Source organism: Sceloporus occidentalis, unplaced genomic scaffold (genome assembly GCF_023333645.1).
Source record: "Sceloporus occidentalis isolate IW3139 unplaced genomic scaffold, rSceOcc1.0.p SCAF_4, whole genome shotgun sequence".
Taxonomy (NCBI): Eukaryota; Metazoa; Chordata; class Lepidosauria; order Squamata; family Phrynosomatidae; genus Sceloporus; species Sceloporus occidentalis.
The window spans coordinates 87743988-87771190 of NW_028316984.1; the positions used below are offsets into that span (position 1 = coordinate 87743988).

General features: G+C 43.3%; 1 protein-coding gene across 3 annotated transcripts in view; it reads right to left on the minus strand.

The window, feature by feature from the left end:
• Positions 1–4811, minus strand: part of LOC149314271 (guanine nucleotide exchange factor for Rab-3A-like) — a 62093-nt gene extending 57282 nt beyond the window's left edge. For all 3 annotated transcript variants that reach the window (XM_089520769.1, XM_089520767.1, XM_089520766.1), the window contains exon 1: positions 4667–4811. In XM_089520769.1, coding sequence (XP_089376895.1) covers positions 4667–4677 — 11 coding nt within the window. In that variant the 5' untranslated portion in view covers positions 4678–4811. The remainder of the gene's footprint in view (positions 1–4666) is intronic.
• Positions 4812–27203: the final 22392 nt, after the last annotated feature.

The window sequence follows — 27203 nt, forward strand, 5'->3', positions numbered from 1 at the left end:
TTTTAGAGAGTCAGTTATTGTCTAGTCATGAGTTAAGTAAATTGGGAAAGGGGCAGAAGGACATATTCACTCTGGGGAATTCTGCTAGAAGCCACACACAGGCTATGAGAGGGCCCACTGCCAGTGGTGGGACAGAGCCAGAGTCATGAGTAGGCTGGGGCACCCCTTTTCTCTCTTTCTAGCATCACCCAGATGCCATAACCATTACTGTCAATAAGGAAAGAGCATGGGAGATGCAATCCAGGAACATCTGGATAGCCAATGTGTTACCCTTCCCTGCTCTATATCTCACAGATCCTACATAGATTCCTGTCCAGCCTTTGAAAAATTCCCCATAATTGAGCAGTAAAACCTGGGCAGCTATTATCCACAACTCAAACAAACCTCGTTCCATGCCACTCACATTTATCTTCCTCTAACAGCAGCAGCAGCAGCAGAGGAGGAGGAGAATGCTGTTTCTTCATACGACTTTATCACATGGGAGACAAGCGTCATTAAATTGGCATTAAATCCCATCAATAAATCCTGTGAATAAAAAGTGGCACAATTTTGCCACTTTATTCACGGGATAATGGCGATGTCATGTCAAAAGCAACCCGTTATTGTGCGATATTGACTGGCTTTAATGCTGGTTTAATGAAGCTTGCCTCCTGTGTGATAAAGTCCATAGAAAGAAGTCTAAAATTTACAATACAGGATGAGCTTTCCTTATCCAGAATTCCAAAATCCAAAATACTTGAAAAGCCAAAACTTTTTTCATGGTGGCTGAGGTAATGTAACCTTTGCTTTTTGATGATTCAGTGTACACACATTTTGTTTTATGCACAAAATTATTAAGAATATTGTATAAAATTACTTTCAGGCTATATGTATCAGGTGTTTATGAAACATTAATGAATTCTGTGTTTAGACTTTGGCCCCATTTCTAAGATATCTCATTATGTACATATATGCAAATACAGATATTTGAAAATCCAAAAAGCAAACCCCAAATCCAAAATACTTCTGTTCCCAAGTACTCTGGATAAGAGATACTCAGCCTGTGAGTTCTTTCTCAGGTCTAGTACTTGCTCACTACCTTGTTATCTTTTGAGTTGATCCTAAAATAAAATATTGCAATTTAAATACATCAGCTTTCTTTCAAATTCATAATCTTTCTTTCTCTCTTCCCTTATTGTTTTCTGCTGCCTCCTCTTCCTGCTTCAATTGACATTAGTTTTTGCCCCAGAAGGAGGCCGAGACAACCACACACCGCGGCCTCCGTAGGGAGCAAAAAGAACCTCCTTGCACACCCTGATGACGCTCCTTGTGTGTAGCATTTGGGTGCTGCGCCACATGGATGTCATCATGGCGCGCACCGTGTGGATGGCTATGTAATGGTGGCCGGGTGGTGCAACAAGGGCTTTGACCATATGAACGCTCAGCCCTAGCTGAAGCTTAGTGCATGTACAGGCTGGCACAATGTGCCGGTCTGTACAGCCCCTTAGACTGCAAGATCTCACAGATCCTACATAGATTCCTGTCAGGGCTGGGACCTATCCTTTTATTTTCTGCTTTTTTCCCCTCTCCCGCTCCCACTGCATTTACACTCCTCTATGTCACATGCACACAAAATCCAAGGAGAACCTCAACTCTTTGTCCACAGAGCTTTTTAGCTATACAAGAGACCTCTAAGAAGGCCACTAGTGATCAGACAGACCAATAAATATTTTTCTTTACTCTGAGGTAGCACCTTAAATCCTGTTTTCCTTGCTTCATGTCTTAGATGTGGTGGTCTCTAAAACCTCCCACAGCCCACCACCCCACCAATACAACTCCCATAGCCCCAGTCAGTTGGCTATGGAGGATGAGGATTGTATTCCAATATACCTGCTGGAGCCATCCTGGGGGAAGACTGCTTTTCTTCTTATTAGAAACCTTTTGATGCTTGACCTAACTGTGGCTTCCTGCAGTTTAAATCCAATATCTCCTGTCCAACAGTCTGTGGCCACAGATGAACACTCCAAGTCATTCAAACTACAGATCAGCTGAGCAAGCATGGTGCAGTGGTTTGAGTATTAGACAACAATTTTGGAAACCAGGGTTTGAATTCTCACTCTGCTATGGAAACCCACTGGGTGATGTTGGACAACTGCCACTCCAGGGGCGGGGGGGAGACAGATAGGTTTGTCTTTTATTGTTCTTAACTGTCCTTGAGTTGATCCCAACTCATGGCGACCCTGTGAAATATCCAAGATTTCCAAACTTCCACTCCTCTGCTTAGGTCTTGTAAATTCATGCTTCTGACTAAGTTTTGCCTTAGGGTTGCCATAAGTTGGAAATGACTTGAAGGCACACAACAATAAACAAAAAACAGATCAGCTAAAGACAGTAACATTCAAATTTCACAAAACAGTGGCACCTTTATTCAGCCAACCAAAACCCATAAAATACATGCATCATTTTATGTGTTTTAATTGGCTAAATAAAAGTACCACTGTTTTGTGGATTTTGAATGTTATTGTACTTTGCTATATGGCCAACAGGTCTATTACCCCTAAGTAGATCAGCTAAGGATTAATCCTGAGCAGGGCATTCCCCTTCTACATGCCTGTCAGGCAAACATGTTCTCTTCTGTAAAACGGGCATAACAACAACAACACCTTCTGGGATTCTTCAGAAGGTGAAGAGTGAATTTACTTTTTCTTTTTAGTTCAATTGGAGAATCAAGCTTCTGGAGACAGGATTATCGATCCCCTCCTGCTAATTCTGACAGCTAGGTGACAGTCAAATAAAAAAGTAATCCATCCCCCCTCCCTCAGTACCAGGCCCTTCCCATCCGTGGAGGCACCCCGCCACAGCTAATTTATTATGACAATGATGACGATGATGATATTACTATTATTATTATTGCTCTTTTCACCAAAGGGTGGAACATCAAACATATAGAATCCAAAACAGAGGATAAAACAAAAAACTATAAAATACTAACATAATATGTTAATATACTCAGGGTGACCAGAGTTTTCCTCCTTTTCTAGGACATGTCCTCCAATTCTTCCTTCAATCCAGGAGGAATTCCAAAACGTCCTCCATTTGGAGCAGGACTAAGAAACACACACATATGCAAATATGAGTGTGTTTAGCTTTTATAGGATCATGTCCTACATTCTTCTTGGATGTTCTCCATTTTGAGCACAACTAAGAAGCATGCATTTAGAGTTCTATGGATGTATTTTTTTGGCTTTTATTTGATCAGGTCCTTGAATGTCCTCCCTCCACAACTAAGAAGCACACATCTACATTGATATGAGCGTTTTTAGCTTTTATTTTGTACAGTCATACATTTTTTCTGGGATACCTTACGTTCTGCAGTGCCTTTGCGGAGGTGAGGACATCTGGTCACCCTGACTATATACTAAAACACAGTCTTGACGAAAAAGAAGGTTTCGGCTGGGTGCTCCTGGAAAATAACCCAGGGGTTCAGGAGGAGGAGGAAGGGCAGCAGGGGGACCAGATGAATCCTCAGCACCACAAAAGAGGACAAGGCCCTGCAAAATGGAATACCTTCCAGATTAAATGGAGGACATGGCAACATATGAACGCTACAAACACTCTTATAAATATAAATCCATCCTTCTGAGTCCTGCTTCAAATGGAAGACATTTGGGAATTCCTTTTGGACAGAAGGGGGAAATGGAGGACAGGTCCTGGAAAAGGAGGACAAATCTGATCACCCTGGCATTCCTCCAAGCCCTCCTGGACTAAAGACACGAGAAAGTACCCAGACACAGAGTCCCACCACCCAGGGGGACCAGAGGCCCTCCTTTTCCAGGACCTGCCCTCCATTTCAGCTTTCTGTCCAGGAGGAATTCCCGAATGTCCTCCATTCGGAGCCTCGCGTAAGAAGCATGAACTTACATTTCTAAGCGTGTTTTTACCTTTTATTTTTATTTTTTGTTTTGTTCAGGAGAAGTTCCCAAATGCAATCCATTGGGAACCTAAAGAAGCATGCATTGCCCTTTAGATGAAGGCTTTTAGCTTTCTATTTACTATCCAGCAGGAATTCCAAAACGTCCTCCATTTGGAGCCTAGCATGCAGTTTATCTTTAAATGGGTGTCCTTTATCTTTTATTTTCTGTCCAGAGAGTGACTAAGAAGCATGCCTTGACATTTATATTATTTGTGCTTTGAGCTTTTCTTTGTCCTCCCTTTATCTTGACTGTCCTCCTCCTCCTCCATCTTCCGCCCAGGGGATGTTCTTCTCACACAAATGGCAGTACTTGCCCACAGGGAAACCATACCTTCCCAGAGGGAATCGCTGGAGAATATTTGCCCATAGAGAGTAATAGGAGAATACTTGCCCATAGGGGATCATTGTGGAATACTTGCCCAGGCATAGAGAAGACAGAAGCTGGGTTTCTAAAAAGAAAGGGCTCCCTCCCTGCTTCTTCTCTCTGAGCCAGTCCTGGGATGTGTTTGAGGTCCCAAGCGCCCTCCATCGGGAGCCTGGCCAAAGAAGCCTGCACTGAGGTCTCAATAGGAGGGTTTCCAGCTCTACCTTGTTCCCCCCCCCCCGGGAGGTCCTCCATTTCCCGGAGCCTTGTCCTCCTCTGGGGCGGGGAGGCCAGCTGATCCCCCTCCCTCCCTCCCTCCCTCCCTTGCCAGCCCCATCCCCTGCCCCTACCTCCTCCACATGGCTGCCCCTGGCAAGGAGGCCAAGAGAGGCTCACGGGGAAGGCGAGGCAGGCTCCTGGGCAGCCATGGAGCGGTCCTGCCTTCCTTCCCTTTCCTTCCCTTCCCGAGGGCTCCTCTGCGGCAGAGGCTGGCAGCCCTCCTCTCCTCTCCTCTCCTCTCCTCCTCCCGCCCAGCTGTGCTCTGCTCCCTCCACAGCTGGATGGGGGGCAATGAAGGACAGGAGCAGCTGGGGGGTCATGTGACCTTTGGGAAGGTCTCCTCCTCCTCCTCCTCCCCAGTCTCTAGGAATCACGTGACACCCCCTCCTCTTTCTCTTCCCCCCCCCCCCAGCCTTCACTCTCGCGCTTCCATCCCGCGCAGCACCAGAGTCAGTGCGGACAGGGTGCTGGCCCTCCCTCCCTGCTTCCTTTGCTTGCAGCAGCAAGAGGAGGAGGAGGAGGAGGAGGAAGATGAAGACTTCTTTCCCTGGACCTGCCTTCTGCCCAGGAGGAATCCCCAAATGTCTTCTTCCATTTGGAGCAGGACTGCTGCATTCACACTGGAGAAATAACCCGGTTTGGCCCCGCTTTAACTTATTGTCTGGCTCAAGGCGGCTATGGAATTCTGGGCATTGGAGTTTGTTGTGGGCCCGGAACAGTTTGGCACCGTTCTTATAACTGCCAGGGCTCAGTGCTATGGAATGCTGGAAATTGTAGTTTGTTGCAGCAGCAGAGCTTCTGACAGAGGAGGCTAAATGGCTCACAAAAGCACACTGCTCAGAATCCCATAAAATTGATCCATGGCAGTTAAAGCGGTGTCAGGCCGGAGTGGCTTTTCTGCCCAAAAGAAGAATAGTCTTGTCATACCCTGGGACAGTATGCAACCTCATCCTCTTCAAGATCCCCAGACTGCCCTTTTTCCTGGCCCAAAAAAGAAAGAAGGCTGTGTGTGTGTGTGTCTGTGTTAGAATTTCTTTCAGGAGAAGCAGTTCACCTTTTAAACTAGTTGCAGCCTCACCAGCACCTTCAGTTAATATTAGACACCATTTTTTCAAAGCTTGAAAGTGGGCTTCCAGCCACTTCCAGCTTCCCTCCTTTTTTGGCCAACCATGGGGGCCCTGCCCCCCAGTTCTTCCCTGATGGGGCATTCCTTCTTTGGCAATTATAGCAATACAGAGGATCAGGGAGGGAGGGAAACAGGGGCAGGTGTTGCTCAGTAAGCAAGCAGCAGACTGGTATATCAAGATGCCCCTTTGAGGGGTAATTCACCACAGGAGTCTTTCTTGTCCAGATGGGGTTTATTGGAAAGCCAAAAGCCAATGAAAACCCCAGGCTTTCCAGGTAAGGAGTTGTATCTTCCTCTGTCCCATTCTTAACTCATTGGCTATGCTGCCTAGGGCTGCTGGAACTTGCAGTCCAACAACATCTGAGGGCCACACTTTGCCCAACGCACCTTAAAAACTAAAATATTCATTATGACATAAGCTTCCAAAGACAGGACACCAGTCTACTTTCTCACAGGCATAAAGTCTTAGAACGCAAAAAAGGTGGTAATGGTGAGGAAAATGGGAAGCAGCAGGAAAAGAGGAAAACCACATTAAAGGTAGATTGATTCAGTCAAAAAAAAGCTCTGGCTGCCCTGATTTTGCAAGACCTGAGCAGAGCCATTAATGACTGGGACTCTTGGGGGTCTCTGATTCATAGGAGCACCATAAATCAAACTCAAAATAACACAAAAATTGTACAAAGTGATTGGTAATAAATACAGGGGTTAGATTCCAGGACCCTCACTCCCACCCCATGGATACCCAAATCCATGGATGCTCAAATCCCATTATATGTAATGGCATAGTAAAACAGTGTCCCTTACATTAAATGGCAAAATCAATGTTTGCTTTTTGGATATTTTTGATGGGAGGGAAATATTTATGGATAGCTGAAACTGTGAATGGCAAAACTGGATATGGAGGATTGACAGTATATCCCCCCTGCTTCATGGTTTTACAATGCAAAGTTCAGATAGATTTTGCACAGACAATAAAGTAGCCCATTGCAGCAATGGGTCTTTTTAATAACTTTGTTCCATCTTTGTTGTGGAACGTATGTAGTCCTTTCAAGATTTTGTTTTCAGAAGTATAAATTGCACCTGAGGTTGTAATCATATAGAGAATAGCATGGAAGTAATGTAGATACACCATAAATCAAAAGAGCTGCTAGCTCCCATATTAATGAAGCAGCGAATCTACTACTTTGGATTTTAGCTTTATAAATGCTATTCAAGGTGCTGAACTTTTTAGAGGACTAGAGTTCATCACTTTGGACATCCCCTTCTTTGGCCAAAATCCTGGAGTATATTCATCACCTCACTGGCATAACTGGAGTAAATCCAACTGAACTCAACAGAACGTAATTTGGGAATAAACTTGCAAAAGATGTGTTTATAAGTCTTGCTTCCTCTGTATTATATACCACCCACCCTATCTATTTTATTGTGTTAATTACATTTATACTAGAATTTTATAAATATGTTTCCATTAGGATTTATGCAGAAGGATTAACACAAAAACCATGTAGCAAACTGGAAAACATCTTCAAATGTCTTAAATAAATGAAAGTATTACTCAGTTGTTACTCATGCTCATTAAGCTGTGGGTTCTAACAGGCTACAACTGGTAGAAGCGGGGGCACTTTATTCTGTCACTGTGGGATGAGATGCCTCCTTTTCCAGGCTCAGAGCACAGGCTAGTGGTAGTGCAACCTTCTTAAACTATTTAGAAAAATGAAAAAATTTACAACTTAGCAATACTTTTATTCAGACCAACTAAAACAGCACTGAATGCCATCGTGGTGTTGTGGTTTGAGTTTTGGACTAGACTCCAGGAGATCTAGTGTTCAAATCCTCATTTGGCTATGCAAAGCCACTTTGGGCAAGGAACACATTCTCAGCCTCAGAGGAAGGCAATGGCAAACCCTCCTCTGAAGAAGAAAATCCCATTGATAGGGTTCGCCTCAGGATTGCCATAAGTCAGAAACAACTTGAAGATACACAAAAACAACAACAGTCATTAAAGTATGCAAGCTTTTCTGTTCTCCAGTACTCTTCATTTGGCTGGCTGTACAAAAATTAGGTGACGATGGAAGAAACAGAAAAATCCCAAAATTAGGGTGGTCGTGTAGTTAAATACATCCCAAGAAGGAGGCTGCAGACTGAATGGGCTATATTATTTATTTATGTGCAGTATTTATATCCTGCTCTTCAGCCCTAAAGGCTCTCAGAATGGCTTACAGATAGTTATTCAGACTTCCCTGCCCTCAGGCTTACAGTCTGAACAAGGAGGCAATGGTGGATATCCTTGTCCAAAAAGACACTCCTAGATGGAACTCAAAGATCTGCTGTTTGCCTTGGCAAAATGAAAGGTTCTTGAGATGGCAGATGGTAGAGCTGAAGCCTCCACACCTAGCAGTGTGCAGACACATCTGGGCACTGAGTTTAATGGGTAGCCTGCAATGGCCTGGTTTTGGAACTTTCCTATTTCTTCTCCCACCCCCACAGTGAGGTGCCACCTCACCTGATGAATGGTATTGGAGAAGACTACTAAAGGGCTTGCATTTTGGCTGGTCCTAATAAAAAGTAGGGCCCATTTTTCTCATGGGCCAACATACTTTGTTTTTCTGCTCTATAAGTGATGGAAAAAATGGGTATCAGGACATTTTTCTCTTACTCTTGCCCTCATACCAGAATCTGGAGCCATCCAATGAAAGTAACTCGTGGGTGCTTTTCCTGTACTTAACCCTTTTGCTGGGTGAGATTATAATAGTTTGAACTTGTAGTGTTCTGGCATGGAAAAGAACGAAGGCCTGCCAAGGGTGTGGGTCTGCCCCTTGCTCTTCCCAAATTAGGGGGTCTGGCTTCATATCTTGCCATCAACAGATAATTTCCCTTTCTTCTTTCTGACATCTTGATAAATATTTGGAAAGCTGCAAACTATTTTCTCCTCAAATGTCTCTTTTGGTAGGCAAAGAACATGAAGTTTGTGCAATGTTTGCTCATACAGTTTATCTTTTAGACTTTTTATTATCCTCTGAGCTCTGCCCAGAATCCTTTCCAGTTTGTCAACATCCTTCTTGAATAGTAATTCCTGGAACTAAACATCATCCTCTAGGCAAGGTTTTTCCACGTTTGAGTTCATCAAGAGTGTTGGGCACTGTGCAATGATAACTTAAACAAAAGCAAAAGAAAAGCGGAGAGAAGAGGGGAGGGAAGGAGAGGAAAGGAAAGGAAACCTTTATCTTAACAATCCAGGGGAAATGTACAAATGGAGACAATTTAAGGGTCTATTCAGATATTGGTAAATATAGCTATTCCAATATAATCAGAGACAAAGCTCCTTGCATGAGTTCACTCTCATATTTAAGAACTATAATCAGTCACATGTGTGAACATTTGTGTGCATAACCCTGACCCTCATGATCCACCCATGGCTGTAAGATTCACAAGACGACGACTTCTTCTTCTTCTTCTTCTTCTTCTTCTTCTTCTTCTTCTTGCTATCCCACCTTTTTCACAGATTTGGAAAGCAGTTCACAACATTAAAAAAAAACCAAGGTGAATGCTGACAGAAGAACTTCCAGAGGAAGAAGTTGTAATAGTTTGCTGCAAAAAAAAAAACAAAAAACAAAAAACAAAGAAACAGCAGAAGGCCCTTTCATACTGCATAGTTTTAGCACTATGATTCCACTTTAATTATGAAGGCTGCATCCAATGGAATAATAATAATAATAATAATAATAATAATAATAATAATATTTATTTGTATCCCGCCCCTCTGAGAACAATCGGGGCAGCTAACAAAGTTAAAAATACAGAACATATAAAATCCCTGATACCCTCCCCACCTTAAAAAAGTATTAAATCCAATGCAGAATTTAGAAAGAAAGAAAAACCATATACAAGTTAAAAACTGACCAGAAGGTCAACAACATCACATCAACAAAACAATCAATGGGAGCAGCAGTATCTTATTCCCAGATGTTTTTCTGAGACCGGGTTCTCTATTCTGGGAAGGCCTGCCGGAAGAGATCCATCTTAACAGCCTTTTTAAAGCTGTCTAAGGATGTAAATAGACAGATCTCATCTGGCAGGCCATTCCATAATCTGGGGGCGACGATGGAAAATGCCCTCTGGGAGGTAGCCGAGAGCCTAGATTTTTGTGGCTGAAGTAGGCTCTTCCCAGAGGAGCGGAGTGCGCGGGGAGGATTGTAGGGGAGAAGGCGGTCCCAAAGATAGTTTGGACCCAAGCCATTTAGGGCTTTAAAGGTGATAACCAACATCTTGTACTGGGTCCAGAAGCTAATGGGCAGCCAGTGGAGATACTTTAGAACCGGGGTAATATGGTCCCTCCTGGATGTTCCAGAAATTACTCTGGCTGCCATATTCTGTACTAGTTGCAGTTTCCGGACCAAGCACGAGGGTAGCCCCATGTAGAGCGCATTATAGAAGTCTAGACGTGAGGTTACCAGTGTGTGTACAACAGTCTCAAGATCCCTTACTTCCAGAATTTAGATTGTAAGCCTGAGGGCAGGGAACCGTCTAACTAAAAGATTGTATGTACAGCGCTGTGTAAATTTACAGCGCTTTATAAATAAAGGTTAATAATAATAATAATAAAAGGGCGCAGCTGGCCTATCAGCAGAAGCTGATAACAGGTGCTCCTGACTGTCACATTTACCTGGTTCGACATCAGGAGCGACAAGTCAAGGAGCACCCCCAGACTGCAAACTCAGTCCTTGACGGAGAGTGTGACCCCGTCCAGGACCGGAGGTTGCAACCCAATTCTTGGTTTCGGGGCCACTACTGTGAGCTCCTCCGTTTTTTCTGGATTCAGCCTCGATCTGTTTTTCCTCATCCAGCCCATTACTGCCTGAAGACATTCACTGAGAGAGGAGACGCCATCAGAATTTGAGGCCGACGAATGAGACATGGAGAAATAGGTTTGGGTGCCATCAGCGTACTGATAACACCCAGCTCCATAACTCCGAATGATCTTGCCCAGCGGCTTCATATAGATGTTAAATAACACCGGGGACATAATAGCACCCTGTGGGACACCACAGGTGAGCTCCCTCTTACTGGAGCAACTGTCCCCAAGCATCACCCTCTGGGATCTGCCCGAGAGAAAGGAACGGAACCACTGCAATGCAGTGCCTCCAATTCCCAACCCCCTCAGGCAATCCAAGAGGATGCCATGATCTATTGTATCAATTCTGGGGGCTGTAGTTTGATAAAAGGCACCAGAAGAGCTGAGAATACAAGCCTCTCCCTCAGCTGCCAATCCCAGGATTCCATCGGATGAAACCATGGCAGTTAAAGTGGAATCATAGTGCTATAGTGGTATGGTGTGGAGGGAGTTGCCATAAGACTTAAAGTGGCATAAGCCTTGCCTCAGCTGATGTTATCCATGATGGCAAAGGAGGTAGGGAGGGGAGGAAGCTGAAGTCCAACACATCTGGAGGGCATCAATTTGGGAAATGCTTGCAAATGAGAAACTCCACTTTATCAGCTACAAAATGGAAGAAGTCCTCAGCATCCAATGGCAAGAGGAAGAGGGAAAAGAAAAGATACCTTGACTGTGAAAACCGCTTTGCAAAAGTCAGCTCCAGCACCGTTCCAAGTGTACAGCTGGGGGAGCCCATCAATTGCAGTAACATATGCTCAGAGATTTAAATTGGCATCAGACCCTGCGACTCCTTCCTCTCCAATGCATCGTCGTCTGGAATGCAGGATCCCCATCAGACTTGAGCTCAGACAGCTTTAATTGTCTCAGCAGGAAAGACAGGAGTTTAGAGCAGTATTATTCTGCTGCACAGGAAATCAATTGACGGATCAGTGAGGGATGGGGACAGGAATCTTGAAATGGAGGTTAGATTGGTGTGAGTAATTTGAAACCTTCAAGACTTAGCAAGGCTGCTGCTGGCAAAAGATTGAGAAATGCTCAGTGCTTGGAAATATTACTCTTCTAGGAGGAAGGCAATAATCAGCATACTTTGCATTGTCATCCCCTGCAAAAGTAACTTTTCCAGGTTCTGGAGCTGTTAGATGAAACTAGACTGCCTATGTGGCCTTGATGCTCTGTCAAAATTTTCCTTTTATGTGTCAAGGAGAAAGGGATCTAACCCATTCTGAGGCCTAGAGAACCATCTGGAGACGTATGATAAGATTCAGCCACTGAAGCAACACATGATGTAACTGTTCTGCCTTTTGCCTGACTATGAAGTTGGATCCCATGGAGAAATCTCTCTGATCTCCTTAGGGGTTGTTCCCACTTAAGATTTGAAACGATTTAAAATACAACGTTTTTAATAAAATCGATTCAAAATAACACTGTTCTGATCCCGCTATCCGATTCGCTTTGTTCATCGTTCCCATCTGTTTGTTTAAATCGAAGTTTTTACCTGCAAGCGTTCCTACTTGGCATGAAATCGGTGTTTAAATAAAGCGATTCTTCTCCTCCATACCTTATTTGGAGCTGTCAATCAATAGTACGTCAGAATGACGTAACGTTAATCCGGAATATTTGGAAGCGATTTATCTTTTGGCATCGTTTCCATTTCATTGACAGCCAGGGAGAATCCCTTCAGAGAGCACAGAGATCAATGAAGGAGGCTGCTGGCAAAAAGCGAAGCTCTTTCCAGAGGAACTATGGGATAGGTTTTGGAGGGCAGCATCCTTTCTCCCAAGACAGCCAGGGAGAATCCCTTCAGAGAGCCCAGAGATCAATGAAGGAGGCTGCTGGAAAAGCAGGGAGGGAGCACTCTTCCCAAAGATTCTCTTTCCAGGGTTGGAGGAGAAGGCAGATTCCATTTGAGAAATGGAGGGAGAAAGGCTCTATCCCCCCCCCCATTGATCAGAGCCCTTCCTTGCCTGGGCGAGATCAGATGCCTCCTCGCGAGGAGCTTTCCCTTCCCTGCCTGGGTGAGATCAGATGCCTCCTCGCGAGGAGCCTTCCCTTCCCTGTGTGGGCGAGATCAGTGCCCAAGCGGGCAGGGAATGTCTCCTCGCGAGGAGCCATCCCTTCCCTGCCTCTCCTCCGTTAGAAATGGGCTCTCCCCACACAGAGGGGAGGTTGCAATCCACCGGGGGAAGCCTTGAGCAGCCGGGACTTCAGGTGTTTAAAGCGCTGAAGAGATTAAGCGCCTGTAAACCATTAAAATAAAAAATAAAAATAATCCTTATCTCTTATTGAAAGACCACAGCGGACAAAGGGGTGAGGGAAGCAAAAATGGCGACAGCCAGACAGATGGGGACAGAAAGGGCAACTCCCCCAAGGCCAGCCCCATCACACTCCGCTCCTCCCATTCATCTAACGCTTTCAAAGGCTGTCGTTCCTATTTAAATGCTCCGGTTCCTAAATCGAATCAATGGAAAAAAGTAGGTCAGACCCTAGTGTTTTTTTAACACGTGTTAAATGAGGAAAACGCGAATCAAAATTTTATTCCGCTCTACAATTCGATTTGTAGTGGAGACGATTGCGGGTTGCTCTAGAACCGTTCTAGGTTTAAATCGGATCCTAATAGGAACGCCACTCCTTGGATTCGATTCAGAACGCGGGGTTTCACCTAGTGAGAACAACCCCTTAGAGAGCATTACTTTCTTTTCCTCTTCCCTGCAGTCTGGTATCTCAGTGCTATTTGCTTATGTAGTGCTGTACATTGTCACATTGTTTAAAATGGGACCACTATGAACAGAATCCTTAAAATTCATTGGAAAGCACAGAATAATGCAAACATTTACATGAGAGTTATTTCAGTCAAATCAGTTAAAACATTATAGTATTCTCAAAACACTTTGGCAGCAAAGGACACCCTCCATGCAGAATTAGCACTTGCTCATCCTACTGACAATCTACCTATCCTCGTCTACTTTTTTCTGGAACGGGACTTTTTAAAAACAAAATCCTGCAGTCACTGACTTTGGCTGATCACTATTCCAGGCTGTCACTTCATTTCTAGGCTAGCTTCTGCATTATTGTTAAGCAATTTGGAAAATACATCTGTCCAGAATTTACCAGTGGAAATTAACAAGAATAGTTTCCTACAAAATCCACATTAGTCTAACATTACAAAAGTGTTCAGTCATTTGAGAGTAAGTCTGATCTTTGCTGAATTTTGTCCAATGAAGTGATCTGGCAACATTTTTGTGGGCTTTTGTTTGGCCCAATAAAAATGTCACAGTAAGACCGACTGTGGGATTCTTCTTATGGCTAATGTGGCATCTTTTCCTTTTTGAAGGATAATCTCTGTGTTTCCTACATGTCATATAATACTACTGGCATCCCTCAGTGGTGAATGTGGTTATTTGCATATATTTTGGCTTTGATGTAAAATGGTATTTAACAGTACCCACTGATGATCTTGGATGCTATCTTTAAAATAATATCTGGAAGGGAATGAGAACTAGAAAACAATCACATTAATACTGGATGTGAAGCCAGCTGACAAAGATCAGTTATTGCAGAGAGATAGAGACTCCATATCACTCAAACACAATAGTTGTGGTTGAAAGACAAACTAGGATGTGATAACCTTGTCTCTTAGTTATCCCACTGAAATTGAGAAAATGCCTTAAGTCTCATCATGGTGTGTAAGGCACTGGCAGACTATGAAGTAAGTATGTCTGTGTGCGTGTCTATGCTTGTGTAAGGAAGCTTGACTGCTGGGATTCATCAGGTAATGAAACTGAAGTCACACTTTCAGGACCAGAGCTGTGGGTGTGTAATCTCCACAACAGCCCAGATTCACATGCAAAATTTTATTTATTTATTTATTTCCAGGATTTATAGCCCACCTTTCTCCCACAAAAGAACTTGAAATGGCACAATATTTCTACTGGTCTTTTTTATCTCCTTGCACTTTATGCACCCTCTGTTTTTTTGTTTTTGTTTTTTGCGTTCTTTAATCCTCATCCCTATTCCTATACACTGGTTTCAGTGTTGGCTGCGATTTACTGCAGTGCTGTTTGAAGCTGTGATCCATGGAACAGTGCTGGTCCATGAGCCATGGGCTGCCAGTCTTTGGTGAGTTTCCAGGAAAGAAAGAAAAAACTGTAGCCAATGGGTACAAATATGGTACCAGTCTCTGCACATTAAAGGGGGAAAACTCGCTGGTCCCGCACAGCAGTTGCTTAGAACATGGACCTTTTTCAAGGGTGTAAAAAGAAGGGCTGTCAAGTATTCATGCTGAAGATATTGGATTGCAAAAGAGGAGTCCTTGGTGATATGTAAATGGACTTTAAATTTCCTGGACTTTGCTCAATTGCCGCATGGCCAGAGGAGGAGGGGCTAGCCTGCTAAAGATGCCCTCCCCATACCATCTTGACTAAGGACAAAAACAACAAAATGTAGGCATCTTACTAACATCTCTAACTTTTCTCCTGCCTGGTATGTAACATCTTGCCTGATGAAGAAGCCAGTGGAGCTTCTTCATCAGGCATTTTTGTGCATTTCAGTTGGCCAATAAAGGTATCACTGCTTGGTGGTTTTTTGTTTGAATTTACTAAATGGCCAACACAGCTACCCCTGCATGATGCTGAAGATGTTTATCTAAAAATTCATCCAGGTGCAGTAGGGATCAGATGAGCAACATGATGTAGATATTAATGTGGATCTAGGTCTACATCAGCTATGCACACATGAGTGTGTTTCTTAACAGATCTCCCTTGGTGAATCAGAACATAGGATTCAGTCTTTGCTATCTCTAGTTTCTGGCCCAAAAGAAGGGAAATTAATGATCAGCCTACATGGTATTCCTGTAACTTATAGCCCATGTAATAATTAACTCCTGGACCTTAGTGATCAAATAGTCTAAAACATGTGTATAAATTAGAAGATCCTGGGGTGATTGGGAGTACAGAAAATGAATGCTGACAAAAGTAGGAATGGAAAAAGAGAATTGTAGGTGCTTATGCAGTTCAGCTGTCATAGACTAGCTGCTAAATAGTACTGCTGAGGTCCAACAAACACATCAGTATAAACGGAAACAATATGGAGTTAACATAAATGAAATGTATCCAAGTATTTTTTGAAGAAATGTTGGAGAAATGTGAAGTGGAGAATCATTAAAGTGTTGAGATACTTCTATGAAAAGGAATAAAATACTTTCCTGGTCATTGTTCGATTGCTTATGCTAATGCAAGTAATATCCTGCACATGAATTATTGAAGGTATTCTGAGAAATAAAATAAATAAACAGGAGAAAATGGTAAATATTCCCTCCCCCCACTAAAAGATCTCTAGTAATAAATCCATCCCCCCTCCTCCACATTAGGATTTTGAGACAAAAAACCTAAGGCTTGGAAAATCAGGGCCTGGAAAAGATTCGGATTACAGGCTCCTTTTTTGGATGGCAGCTCCTCAAATCCTACACTGTCTATGCTGGTTGAATAATCTGTGGGGTTGCAACCCCTTCCAAAATAACATTTCCGAACTTTGATGCTTCCTAATGTGACGTTTTGTCCTCAGAGGCCATGCAGGCACGCATACGTACCCAGGCAAGGCGTCGAAACGGCTGATGGAAAACAGAGTCTTGGCGCCTTCTAAGTTGTTTCTCATTTTTCCAGATCTGAGCGCTTTCAAAGCCCACGTCTGCAGCCTATGTTTATAAAAAAAAATGTGCTTACTCCAATTTCTCACACACAGTGTGGGGCATCCATCCTCTCTGGAGTCAAGCAGCAAGTCAGACTCAGCATCAGTTACTTGCTGCAAAAGACAATTGGAAACGTTTGGCTTTTAATTCTCTCAGCTCTGAGATCAGCTGTCTGTGCCAGGACATAGTGCCTGACACTAGACGGCTGATTTGGTGCCAAGGAGAACTTGGCCTTCAGAGCTTGGTGCATTCCCCCCCACCCCATGCTTCACTTGCCTCCCAAATTGCCAGAAGCATAGAAGAGATGTGAATATATATATATATATATATATATATATATATATATATATTGGAACATAGGGGTTCAAGGCCCCAGATTTGGATTTGAAGATACAAACTGTGTCCCAAAAGTTTGTTTTTTTAAATACCCCAAATTCAGAGAAAGTCTCTGCCAAATTGGAAAAAAAACAAGGGCCTGGAAGAGACAGAACTCCTACCGCCCACACCTTCCCCTCATCCAGCTGAGTGGAATGTTTGCACAACCGGATTGAATGTTTTCCTGGAGAATCCCCCTGGGAGCCCTCAAAACCATAGATCTCATTTCAAAGTGGGGGTTCAAGGCAAGGAAAACTAGCGCTCCTTCTATCCTCCTCAGCATGAAATCATTCACTTTCACTACAAAACAACTGCTGCATCAGGGAGAAAGAGGAGGCTAGAACCAGGGAACAGAACGGGGCGAGCACCTATCTTTTCCAGGACACATCTTACATTTCCACCACCTGCCCAGGAGGAATTCCGAAATGTCCTCCTCTTTGAGCATGACTAAAAAGCATGGGTTTATATTTCTATGAGAGTTTCTAGCTTTTATTCTGTAATGTCCTACATTTTCCTCAAATGTCCTGCATTTTGCAATGCCTTGTCCTCCTTTGCGGTTATGACATTGGGTCACCCTGGACGGGTGAGACTAGACTAGACATGGGACTTTATCACACATGAGGAATTTCTTTTAATTTCGAATGAAAAGAAAGTGGAGACAAAACGCATTCACGTGAATTCGCTAGTCCAGCGAATTTATGTGAATGCGAATTGCATTTGAACTGGCTTCCCATTGCCCGAAAATAGCATGCCATTGCCCGAATTTGCATGTGGTAGTCTATCACGCAATAACGTGAAACCCCATGATTGCACTCAGACTGACTTCCCATTGCCCGAATTTGCATGTAGTAAGCTATCACGCAATAACATTAAACCCCCTGATTGCGTTCAGATTGCCATTGGATTATACTTCCAATTTTCCTTGTTTGATAAACTCCATGGTTGCAGTCATGCTACACAATTATAGTGTTCTGATTCCATGTTAACTGTTGTGGGTCCATCCTACAGAATTCTGTGGCTTGCAATTTAGGAAGGAGTCAGTGGTGTCATTAGGGGAGTGTGGGGGCTACAGACCACACCAGATGACACCCCAGAAGAGGGGTGACACCTGTTTAGGCCCTCCTTCTGCTACACCCCTCTTGGTTTTGCCATGGTGGCAACAGCCTCCTCACGAGGAGACCTCCACCACTGCAGCAAAGGAGAGGGCCCAGTACACCTTTCTGGCCACTGCTACCAACCCTCACAACCCCCCCCTCCCCAGCACCAAATGTGGGAACACTACTGGGAGGAGTACTTAGTATTTTCAGCCAGAGGGTTCTAGTGCTTTACCACACTTCCATAGGATGCACCCTTGGACATTAAATGGAATTCTATTGCTATGATCATGTAGTGTGAGAGGGCACCAGCGTATCATGTAGAGTGCAGAAGAACAGAGCCACATTTTGAAAAAAGGAGAGATGTTGAGGAGATAACTGTTTTGAAACAGAGTTAAAAGTGGATTCATCAGAGCTTAGAAAAGTTATCTATCTATATTTTTATGATGAGGATGAATTTCCCATCTTTTCCCTAGTTTGGAACTCAAGGCAGAGTTAAAATAAACATAGGTAAAAATTCACAGCATACAAAAGTTAAAAAGCAATTAAACCACCATACAATTAATGCCAGTTAAAACCATATTAAACAACAGCAACTAATAGTACAGTACATTATACAGTACAAATCCTGTTTCCCCTTTTAAGTTCTCAAAGGCTTGGCAGAATGAAAAAGTTTTTACTTGCTTGCAGAAAGATAGTAAGGAGGGTGCTGTCTAGCTTCCCTGGGAAGGGAGTTCCAGATCTTGGGGGCAGCAACTGAGAAGACTCTTTCTGGCTTTCTCACCAGATAAAGGTGACAGGACAGAGAGTAGCACTTCCCCAGAAGATCTCAAAACACAGGCAAGTTTGTATGGGAGAGAACTGAAAGACTGAATACAATCTTGCAATTAACCTGGATCTGAGGGGGAACACAGGTTCCAGAATCCCCTAACCAGCCACAGTGAGATTCTGGGAGCTGTGATTCAAAGAAGTAATTTAAGAAAGCTCGGTCTTTCATTAGAAGAAGGGTAGGATCTAAACATAATAAATAAATAAAAAGCAACAAACATGGAAAACAAAATTGACAGTTACTCTTTCCACTTCTGGCCCTTTCTCCATGATATTGTGGGACGGGGCAGTTGGTGGACCATATCTGCCATTTCTGGAGACTTTCAGGAATGCCTTTTTGACTACATTTTGGTTATTTTCAGTCCTCCAAACAATTTGAGACTGTGGGGACTCCAGAGATGGTTCTTGCAGAGATCTGAGGGTTTGCAATAAAGCCACTGGAAAGTTGTATGTGGCCTGTGGGCACTGATTTGCTGGATGCTGGTGTAAAATGTTTCAAAACTTGTTTTCATGGCTTAGCTCAGAAGCATAAGAGATCCTTCATAAATGTCTGTCTCTGTGCATGTGAAAACAGAATGACTGAATGGAAAGAAAGGTTTTAATAGGCATTTAGATGAGGGAATGCTGGAATCCACAGCTTCTCGTATATGAAATGCTTCCAACTTTTTTTCTACTCTGAGGAAGCCATGAATCAGAACACCATCAGTGTGAACCTCACCTCTGCCAATGAATCAGCAGACGACCTTAGGCAAGGTCTCTCTCCCTCTCCAAGCCCTAGTTGGTCCATTTTATAACAATAAGGCTAACATAACTTACATGGTTGTTGTAAAGGTTACAGTCAGATACTGATTGATGGGTTGGTTGGTTGGTTGGTTTGATTTATATCCCACATTTCTTCCCAAATGGGACTCAAAATTTACAATATAAGCAAAAATGTAAATGAGACTGAACACTTGAAAAGGCAATATAAACACTAGATTTTACTTTATTCTGTGGTGCTTGAAAGGGGAAGAATTTCTACTCTCCTTTGTCACTGATTTAATTTTAGTTCTTGCTCTGAGAACAATTATGACTATACTAGAGATCCCTGCATGCATGTAGCCGTCAACTTGCTTCCTGCTGAGATCAGATGGGACTCTATCGCGGGAATGAGATAGAAGAAAATTGCTACTACTGGGCAGGAGGGTGCTGGGGGTAGCAAAATAGCAAATGATGCACCATGCCTCCCACATTGAGGTGCAAAGTACCCAAAGGCAGAGGTTTTATTTAGATGCAAGGGGCTGAAAATCCTGAAACTGCTGCTCCGTATCTCTGACAGTAAACAAGGGCAGCTGGTGCCCTCCATGGCAGTGGGGTGGTGAATCTACTCTACATTTTATCCTTGTACAGGAGCTCTCCAAGGTTCCGGGCCTATTTGAGAGGAAGCGGGTTCCGCAGCTTGGGCATCTCCTTGAAAGCTGAGACTGGAGCAGATTCACCATAAATAATAACACATAAAATAGCTCATGTTATGTTGCCCTGTTGTGGTATCCCAAACTCAATAATTGAAAAAGTGGCCTCACTCTGTTTAATGGACTTGATGATACTGCCTGCCCCTAGTTCCCTGCTGCCTGCTAGCTCCTTCATAGATTTCAGTACTTCATTCAAATGAGATAAGCTCTCTGCATTATTTCTCTTTTCCATAAAAAAAAAGACTCTGCCTTCCTTGCTTACCATCAGATGAGAAATCTGCACCTTTGCTAATGATCATCACTTGGCTCCACATTCATGATCATCACTTATGCAGATTAGAACTCCCCTGTTGCCTGTAAGTGTGCAGGAAAGAATGAGGGGAAAATGCATTTTACAGGCATAGCAGTACACCTAGAAGTGAATTAATGGCAAGGAAGGATGAATTTATCTCCACAGGTTTCTAATTTATTTATTCATTTTACTATATGCAATGTGCCTTCCAGGACATGCAAGAATATATCTGAAGGGATCATTTCCCAGAACACAATTATTTGTAGACCATCTGTGACTATACAGTATGTGGCAATGAAATGCCAAGCTCTGTTTTTCCAAATTGTATCCTTAAAACACATAAAGGGATGGAGAATGAGACATGTGCAAAGAAAATCTCAGTCCCAATATGCTTCATATAGACATTTACTCAGAGGTAAGTTCCACTGCATTCAATGGAACATACCCTATAGGAAGTATGTTTTTAGCACCTAAGTACAGTATTGCTTTGCCATCAAGCTGGTAAATGTTTGTTTGTTTTTTTATACTACAATTTCCCGAATCCCACAGTGGCCTTATAATTGTAGCCTATGGGTACAAATAGGGTGCCAGTCTCAGCACACTGGTGGGGGGGATGTTGCCTGTTTCCCACATCAAACGGCTTAAGAAGTGCTGGGGGCAGCACTGTTCTCATCCACCAGCGTGGTGTAGTGGTTTGAACATTGGACTATGACTCTGGAGACCACTTGTCCATGAAACCCACTGGGTGACCTTCAGCAAGTCACATACTCTCAGCCTCATGTGAAGGCAATGGCAAACTTCCTCTGAACAAATTTTGCAAAGAAAATTCCATGATAGGTTCACTTTAGGGTCTCCACATGTCTGAAATGAATTGAAGGCACACAACAACAAAGTGTCTTTTTGCATTCCTCCTGGATAGTGTCCCTGGCTTTAGTCCACTTAAGTAAAGAAAAGTAATACTGAAGCAGTATACATAATGATATGGTACAGATAAGACAAGCTGCTTATAGTAGGAACAGCTAAAACAACAACAGAAATGTGTGTATTGAATCAGCTTGGGCCCTTTCATAGCATTATGTAGCATTATGATTCCACTGCAGCTGCTTACGGAAACATCCTATAGAATCCCAGGATTTGCCATTTAGGGAGTGGTATTTAGAATCCCATGGTAGGGTCGCCATAAGTCAGAAATGACTTCAAGGCACACAGCACACTCACACACATTTAAACTTCTCAGACAGAGTTCTCTGGTGTCTCTGACCAAACTAAAAACCTCAGGATTCTGTAGGATACAGTCATACCATAGGATGCAGCCATCACTAGAATGCAGCCACTATAGTTATTAGTATGAAAGGGCCTCTGAATGTTAGCTATATCTGTTTTAATCTTTGTCACATTCCTTGAGTTCCAGTGTTGGGGAAAGTGTGAATAAAATGATACCCAAATGATGCTCCAAAAAAACTAGAGAAATTAACATGAAACCCATGGTCTGCTTGGCTACAAATAAACTGCAATCAAGCAGTGTATATCAAAGTGCTGCTCTGAGCCTATAGCCATGGTTTCCCCTCAAAGATCTCATACTTAAAATGGAATTCAAACAGGCCTTCTGTTACTCATGGCTGAATAAATATTAATGAGGGTGAAACCTTGCCATTGCAAGCCTTACCATGCTGTTTCTTGATGTGTCTAAAAAGAGATAGAAGTAAAGAAAGGATTATCACCCCAAGAGCTTTGTTTGTTTAGTAACCTTCCTCACCTTTGTGTAACTCTCCTGACCTGATGGGCTAACACAGGTCACTTATTAGTTTGACTGTCTTCACCATTTATGGCTTGTAAATGCTGCAATAGTACAGTAAAATAATGGCTGAAGAATACACAACCAAAAATTTAATCCAGGATCAGAACAGAAGTGCAAAGGACAAAACACTATGGCAGTTTTTGAAATTACTAGGAGAATACAAAGGTACTAGAAAGGCTATAATATAGTGCCAGGTAAGCCTCCCTGAGGAAGACATTCCACAGATGGGGTGCCACCACTATTAGGGTCCTTTTTTAATATACAGGATATGAATAACTTGCAATATGTATTCAACAATAATAAATCTTGCAATTTCTGAGATACAGATTTCAGAGAAAGAAAAGGGGTAGATCTTACAGGGGCTGGGGAACAGCTCCTCAGTCCAATATAAAGAAGGTTCCTCTTGCTTTTAATTCAGTTTGGGCCTTACAATGTGGATAGGAAGTTAGCTCCAGATTTTAAATTAGGGGAAGATAACACTTAGCAAATCCCAGTCCAGAGGCTTTCATCATACGGAACTATGGGGCTAACCACATGGATCAAAAGCCCTGTGTCCCTCCTGACCTTATGTTGTCATGTTTACACAGTGCAAGCCAATACCCCTGGGCCAGGATTGGGCAAACCAGACAACAATCCCGGTGTCCCGATCTGATCCTGGCTCAAAGGGGCCTTCGCATGAATCAATATGAACTTCTATGTGTTGCTGAGTTTCATAGCAATTCCATGGCAACATCTGGCAGACAAGATAGTCCCACATGCCCTTAATGTCCTCCATTCATGTTGCTGTTGGAAAGACCTCTGTCATGGCCTCTGACATAGACGGTGCGCCTGGCCAGGTGGATGTAGTCAGGCATTTTCACGTCACAGGGGTCTTCTCAGTAGTTGTGACAATGGATGACGCTAAGGGGTACACGGCAGTAGTGGGTCTACAACACTACAGTGGGCAGGTGTGTAAACACCCTCCCAGATCAAGAAATCTTGGCCCATACTATCATGGCCCATCTGCTCAGCCCTATTGTTTCCTGCTGGGTGATCGACTAAGGTTGCATACCCTCCAGCATTTCACAAATGAAAACTGGGACATGTGTGATCAATGTAGCAAAAGTTATTAAAGAGGAAGAACAGACAGGTGATGAGAAGCTGTAGCAGTTTTCTTTTGCCTGAGCATACTGGGAAAGGCATAATTCTGCTCCCTCCTCTTCCCTACCCCTGTGGAGCTAATTGAATGCAAACTACTTTCTCTCTCAAATTGTGGAGTCTCCTTCTCTGAAAGTTTCTAAACAGAGGCTGGATGGCCATCTGTGTTTTCCTGGATGGCAGATTGGGGTTGGACTCTAATAAGTTTATCGCACGGCATTTGCAGAAACGGGAATGTAATGGAACGGTACGGAACAGGGGAGAACAGGTGCTACCACATGGGGAAATGCTGCCGATGCCACCGGGAGTCCCCAAGCCGTTCCCCGTCTGTTCCATGGCAACTGATTTTGAAGGACAATGTTGAACTGGCTGCCAGGAATGGCTGGTAATGCCCATTCTTCCCCCATTCCATGCCGTTCCATTCCATTCTGTTTCCATTCCTGCAAGTGCTGTATGATAAACTTCTAAGATTCTAAGATTCTACTTACACATTTTGAATTCAGTTTGCAGCAATTGAAGTAAGGTGAGGATAAAGAAGGAAAGTGCAGGGAGGAGAGAGAAACTAGCACATTTTAAAAGCAGCTGAAAAAGTAAGCATTAATCAGGACTGTCCCTGTCAAATTGGGACAGTTGGAGGCTATGTACCTGATATCCAGAAAAATATGCTTCCCAAGTTCTGGAAAGGCTGTGATACTACAAGCTGAGATGTATCATATGTACTAAAGACTTAGCTAATCCAGCATCTTGTTCTCGCAGTGATCAACCTGGGACATTCACAAGCAAGGCTTGATTCTAGTAGCATGCTCCTGTTTGTGGGTCCATGCAACCTGTAATCAGGGGCTTATGTGTCTGATACTGAAAGTGCTACATATGAGTAATTGGCATCTGATGGTCTTGCCCTCCATGTCTCACTTTTTGGGAAGCTGTCTAAATTGCTATTCATTGTTTCAAAGTCACTGTGATGTGACTACTGAATCTTTTAAAAGTGACTGTGGCATAACTATGAATATCCATCCTAGACAGGCTAATCCGCAGTGTGCTGCAATGGGCAGAGGTGGCACAACCCCGCACCCTCCCTCATGTGTGAATATTCATATTCTTGTTGTACAGCCATCTTCGATTGTGCTTTGGAGCCACCTAATGGTGGATCTGATACTTGCTAGTGATAACTCAAGTGATTGCACTTGGGCTGAGCTCCAGCGAGCATCTCCGGCTGCATCCATACTGCAGAAATACACTGGAACCATGATATCCACTGAGGTTCGGTTTCAGGACCCTCCGTGAATACCAAAATTCATTGATGTTCAAGTCTCATTAAATACAAAGGTGTAGTGAAATGGTGTCCCTTATATAAAATGGCAAAACCAAGGTTTGCAGTTTGGAATTTATATATATTTTCCAATATTTTCAAGTAATGGATGTTTGAATCCATGGATAAAGAATCCATGGATATTGGAAGGCCAAAAGTAATCCAATTTGTGCCCCCCCCCTTTAACTGCCATGTCTCAATGCTGTGGTATTCTGCTGTAATTTTGTGAGATATGTAGCCTCTGGTGCCACAACAAACTACATACCCCAGAAACCCATAGCACTGAGCCATAGCAGTTAAAGTGGTGTCAAACTGAATTATTTCTGCTGTACAGATGCAGTCTCAGTAAAGCAATGGTACCAATTTCTTGCAGTTTTGTCTCAACTAGAGATTAGCAGCCCAGTTACTGTAACAGGAATGGAAGGGGAGCTTGCTTGGGCCAGGCTGTACACACTGTTGGTCCTGATTTTTTAGTCATAGCCTCCCCCCACCCCCCCACCCCCCGCTGCCCAATGCTGGGAAAGGGGTTACTATAGAACCCAGAGGTCAAATTCTTCCCCCAAATTTGGCTTCCAATTCCAGGGGTGGCAACCATGAAAACATGGGGATGCATCAGCCCTCCAGGAGACCTTGGAAGGCCATAGAGCCTACTACACTCCCCACAAAAGTCTGCCACCCAAACAGTGGGAGTGAGGGCATTTTCACCATGTTTTGGAGGACCACTAAAACAGAATGTCACATGTTTTTCACTTCCTGATTTTAAAAAGCCCCTTTCGGGGCCTAAATTGACCTGGAGAGGGACAAAAGCCTGGTGAAAACCCCCAACCACACAAAACCCAAAGACCCTTGAGGAGCCGTGGAGACACAAACACAATCCTGGGGCTGCATGTAGTCCATGGGCTACACTTTGCCCACCCGTGTCAAATGCCTTGGTCCCAAAGACACCACAGAGAGTTATGTACCAATGCCAACAGCAAGAGATCTTGGCAAAGCACCTTCATTCATGATTCACACCAACTGCTTATTCTGTGGAAGAAACCCAGATATTCTATGGAAGAAACCCAGCCAGCATGGTGAATTGGTTTGAACACTGGACTCTGGAGACTATGGTTCAAATCCCTACACAGCCATGGAAAGGCACTAGGTGACCTTGGGCAAGTCACACTCTTTCAGCCTCAGAAAGAGAGAAAGGCAAACCTCCTCTGAATGAATCTTGTCAAGAAACCATAGGTTCACCTTCATAGAATCATAGAGTTGGAAGAGACCGCACGGGCCATCCAGTCCAACCCCCTGCCATGTAGGAAATCCAAATCAAAGCATCCCCAGCAGATGGCCATCTAGCCTCTGCTTAAAGACCTCCAAGGAAGGAGACTCCACTACACTCCGAGGGAGTGTGTTCCACTGTCGAACAGCCCTTACTGTCAGGAAGTTCTTCCTAATGTTGAGGTGGAATCTCTTTTCCTGTAACTTGCATCCATTGTTCCGGGTCCTGTTCTCTGGAGCAGCAGAAAACAAGCTTGCTCCCTCCTCAATATGACATCCTTTCAAATATTTAAACAGGGCTATCATATCACCTCTTAACCTTCTCTTCTCCAGGCTAAACATCCCCAGCTCCCTTAGGGCACTGTAAGTAGGAAAGTACTTGAAGGCACACAACAACAATACAGGATTAAGTATACCAGCACAGATGTTGAAAAAGTCACTTTCTTATAAACTCTCACATAGCATGGCCACAGGGGGAGTCTGGTATTTGTAATCCAAATGTAATTTTTCTGAGCTCTGGCTCTTGTTTTAATAAAGACAGCAAGAAATAACTATGATAACAGAGGTTTTACTTTCAGGAAGCCTATCCAAATAAGGCTAGTTGGAAATTATGCAGAGTATTATTTTGAAGTAAAATCTACAAAACTGGATTGAGCAGAGATTATGAGAGAGCACATACATGTGCACTTGCAAAGGAGCATGCAGCATGGGCAATAGCTGTTCCCCTTTGGAAACCTATTGTATGTACATATGTTGTGGGTAGGTCTCTGTCATCCAGGCTTCTCTTGTTATGTATTTGAAAGGACATGATCCCACATGGTCCTGGCCTACTAAGATCCTCTGGTAAGGACTACCTTTGTGTGTCATCCAGTTCAAGGGGCACCTGGTGGTATTCTAAATGGTATTTCTCAACTACAGCATTGTCTGTCAGGATTCCCTCTGCCAAGAGGATCAGCTTGTTTTGACATCTGGTTTTATTGTGAATGGCAAAACTTCACTAAACAAGTGCCAGCCCTTTTTAAGATGAACCCACCCGCACACCAAAAATATATATATTATAGAATGCCCCATGTCTTGGCCACTATACTACATTGTCTTCCTTATGAGGATATTTTCTTTTTCTTTAAAAAATCTTGTCAAGATTTCTGTCACTTAATAAACTATCTTCTGTGTGCATTTAACTAAATAACAATGTTAAAGTGCCGTGCACAAGGATAAAGTGCAGAAAAGATAGTTAACGATTCACAGATATCATTAAAGACGTAACTAATGTCTGTAACAGTCTGTAACTAGTGTCTGTAAATATGTCTGTTTCCGACATGCTACCTTTGTTTTCCAGGCATAGAGAATATGCTCCAGAT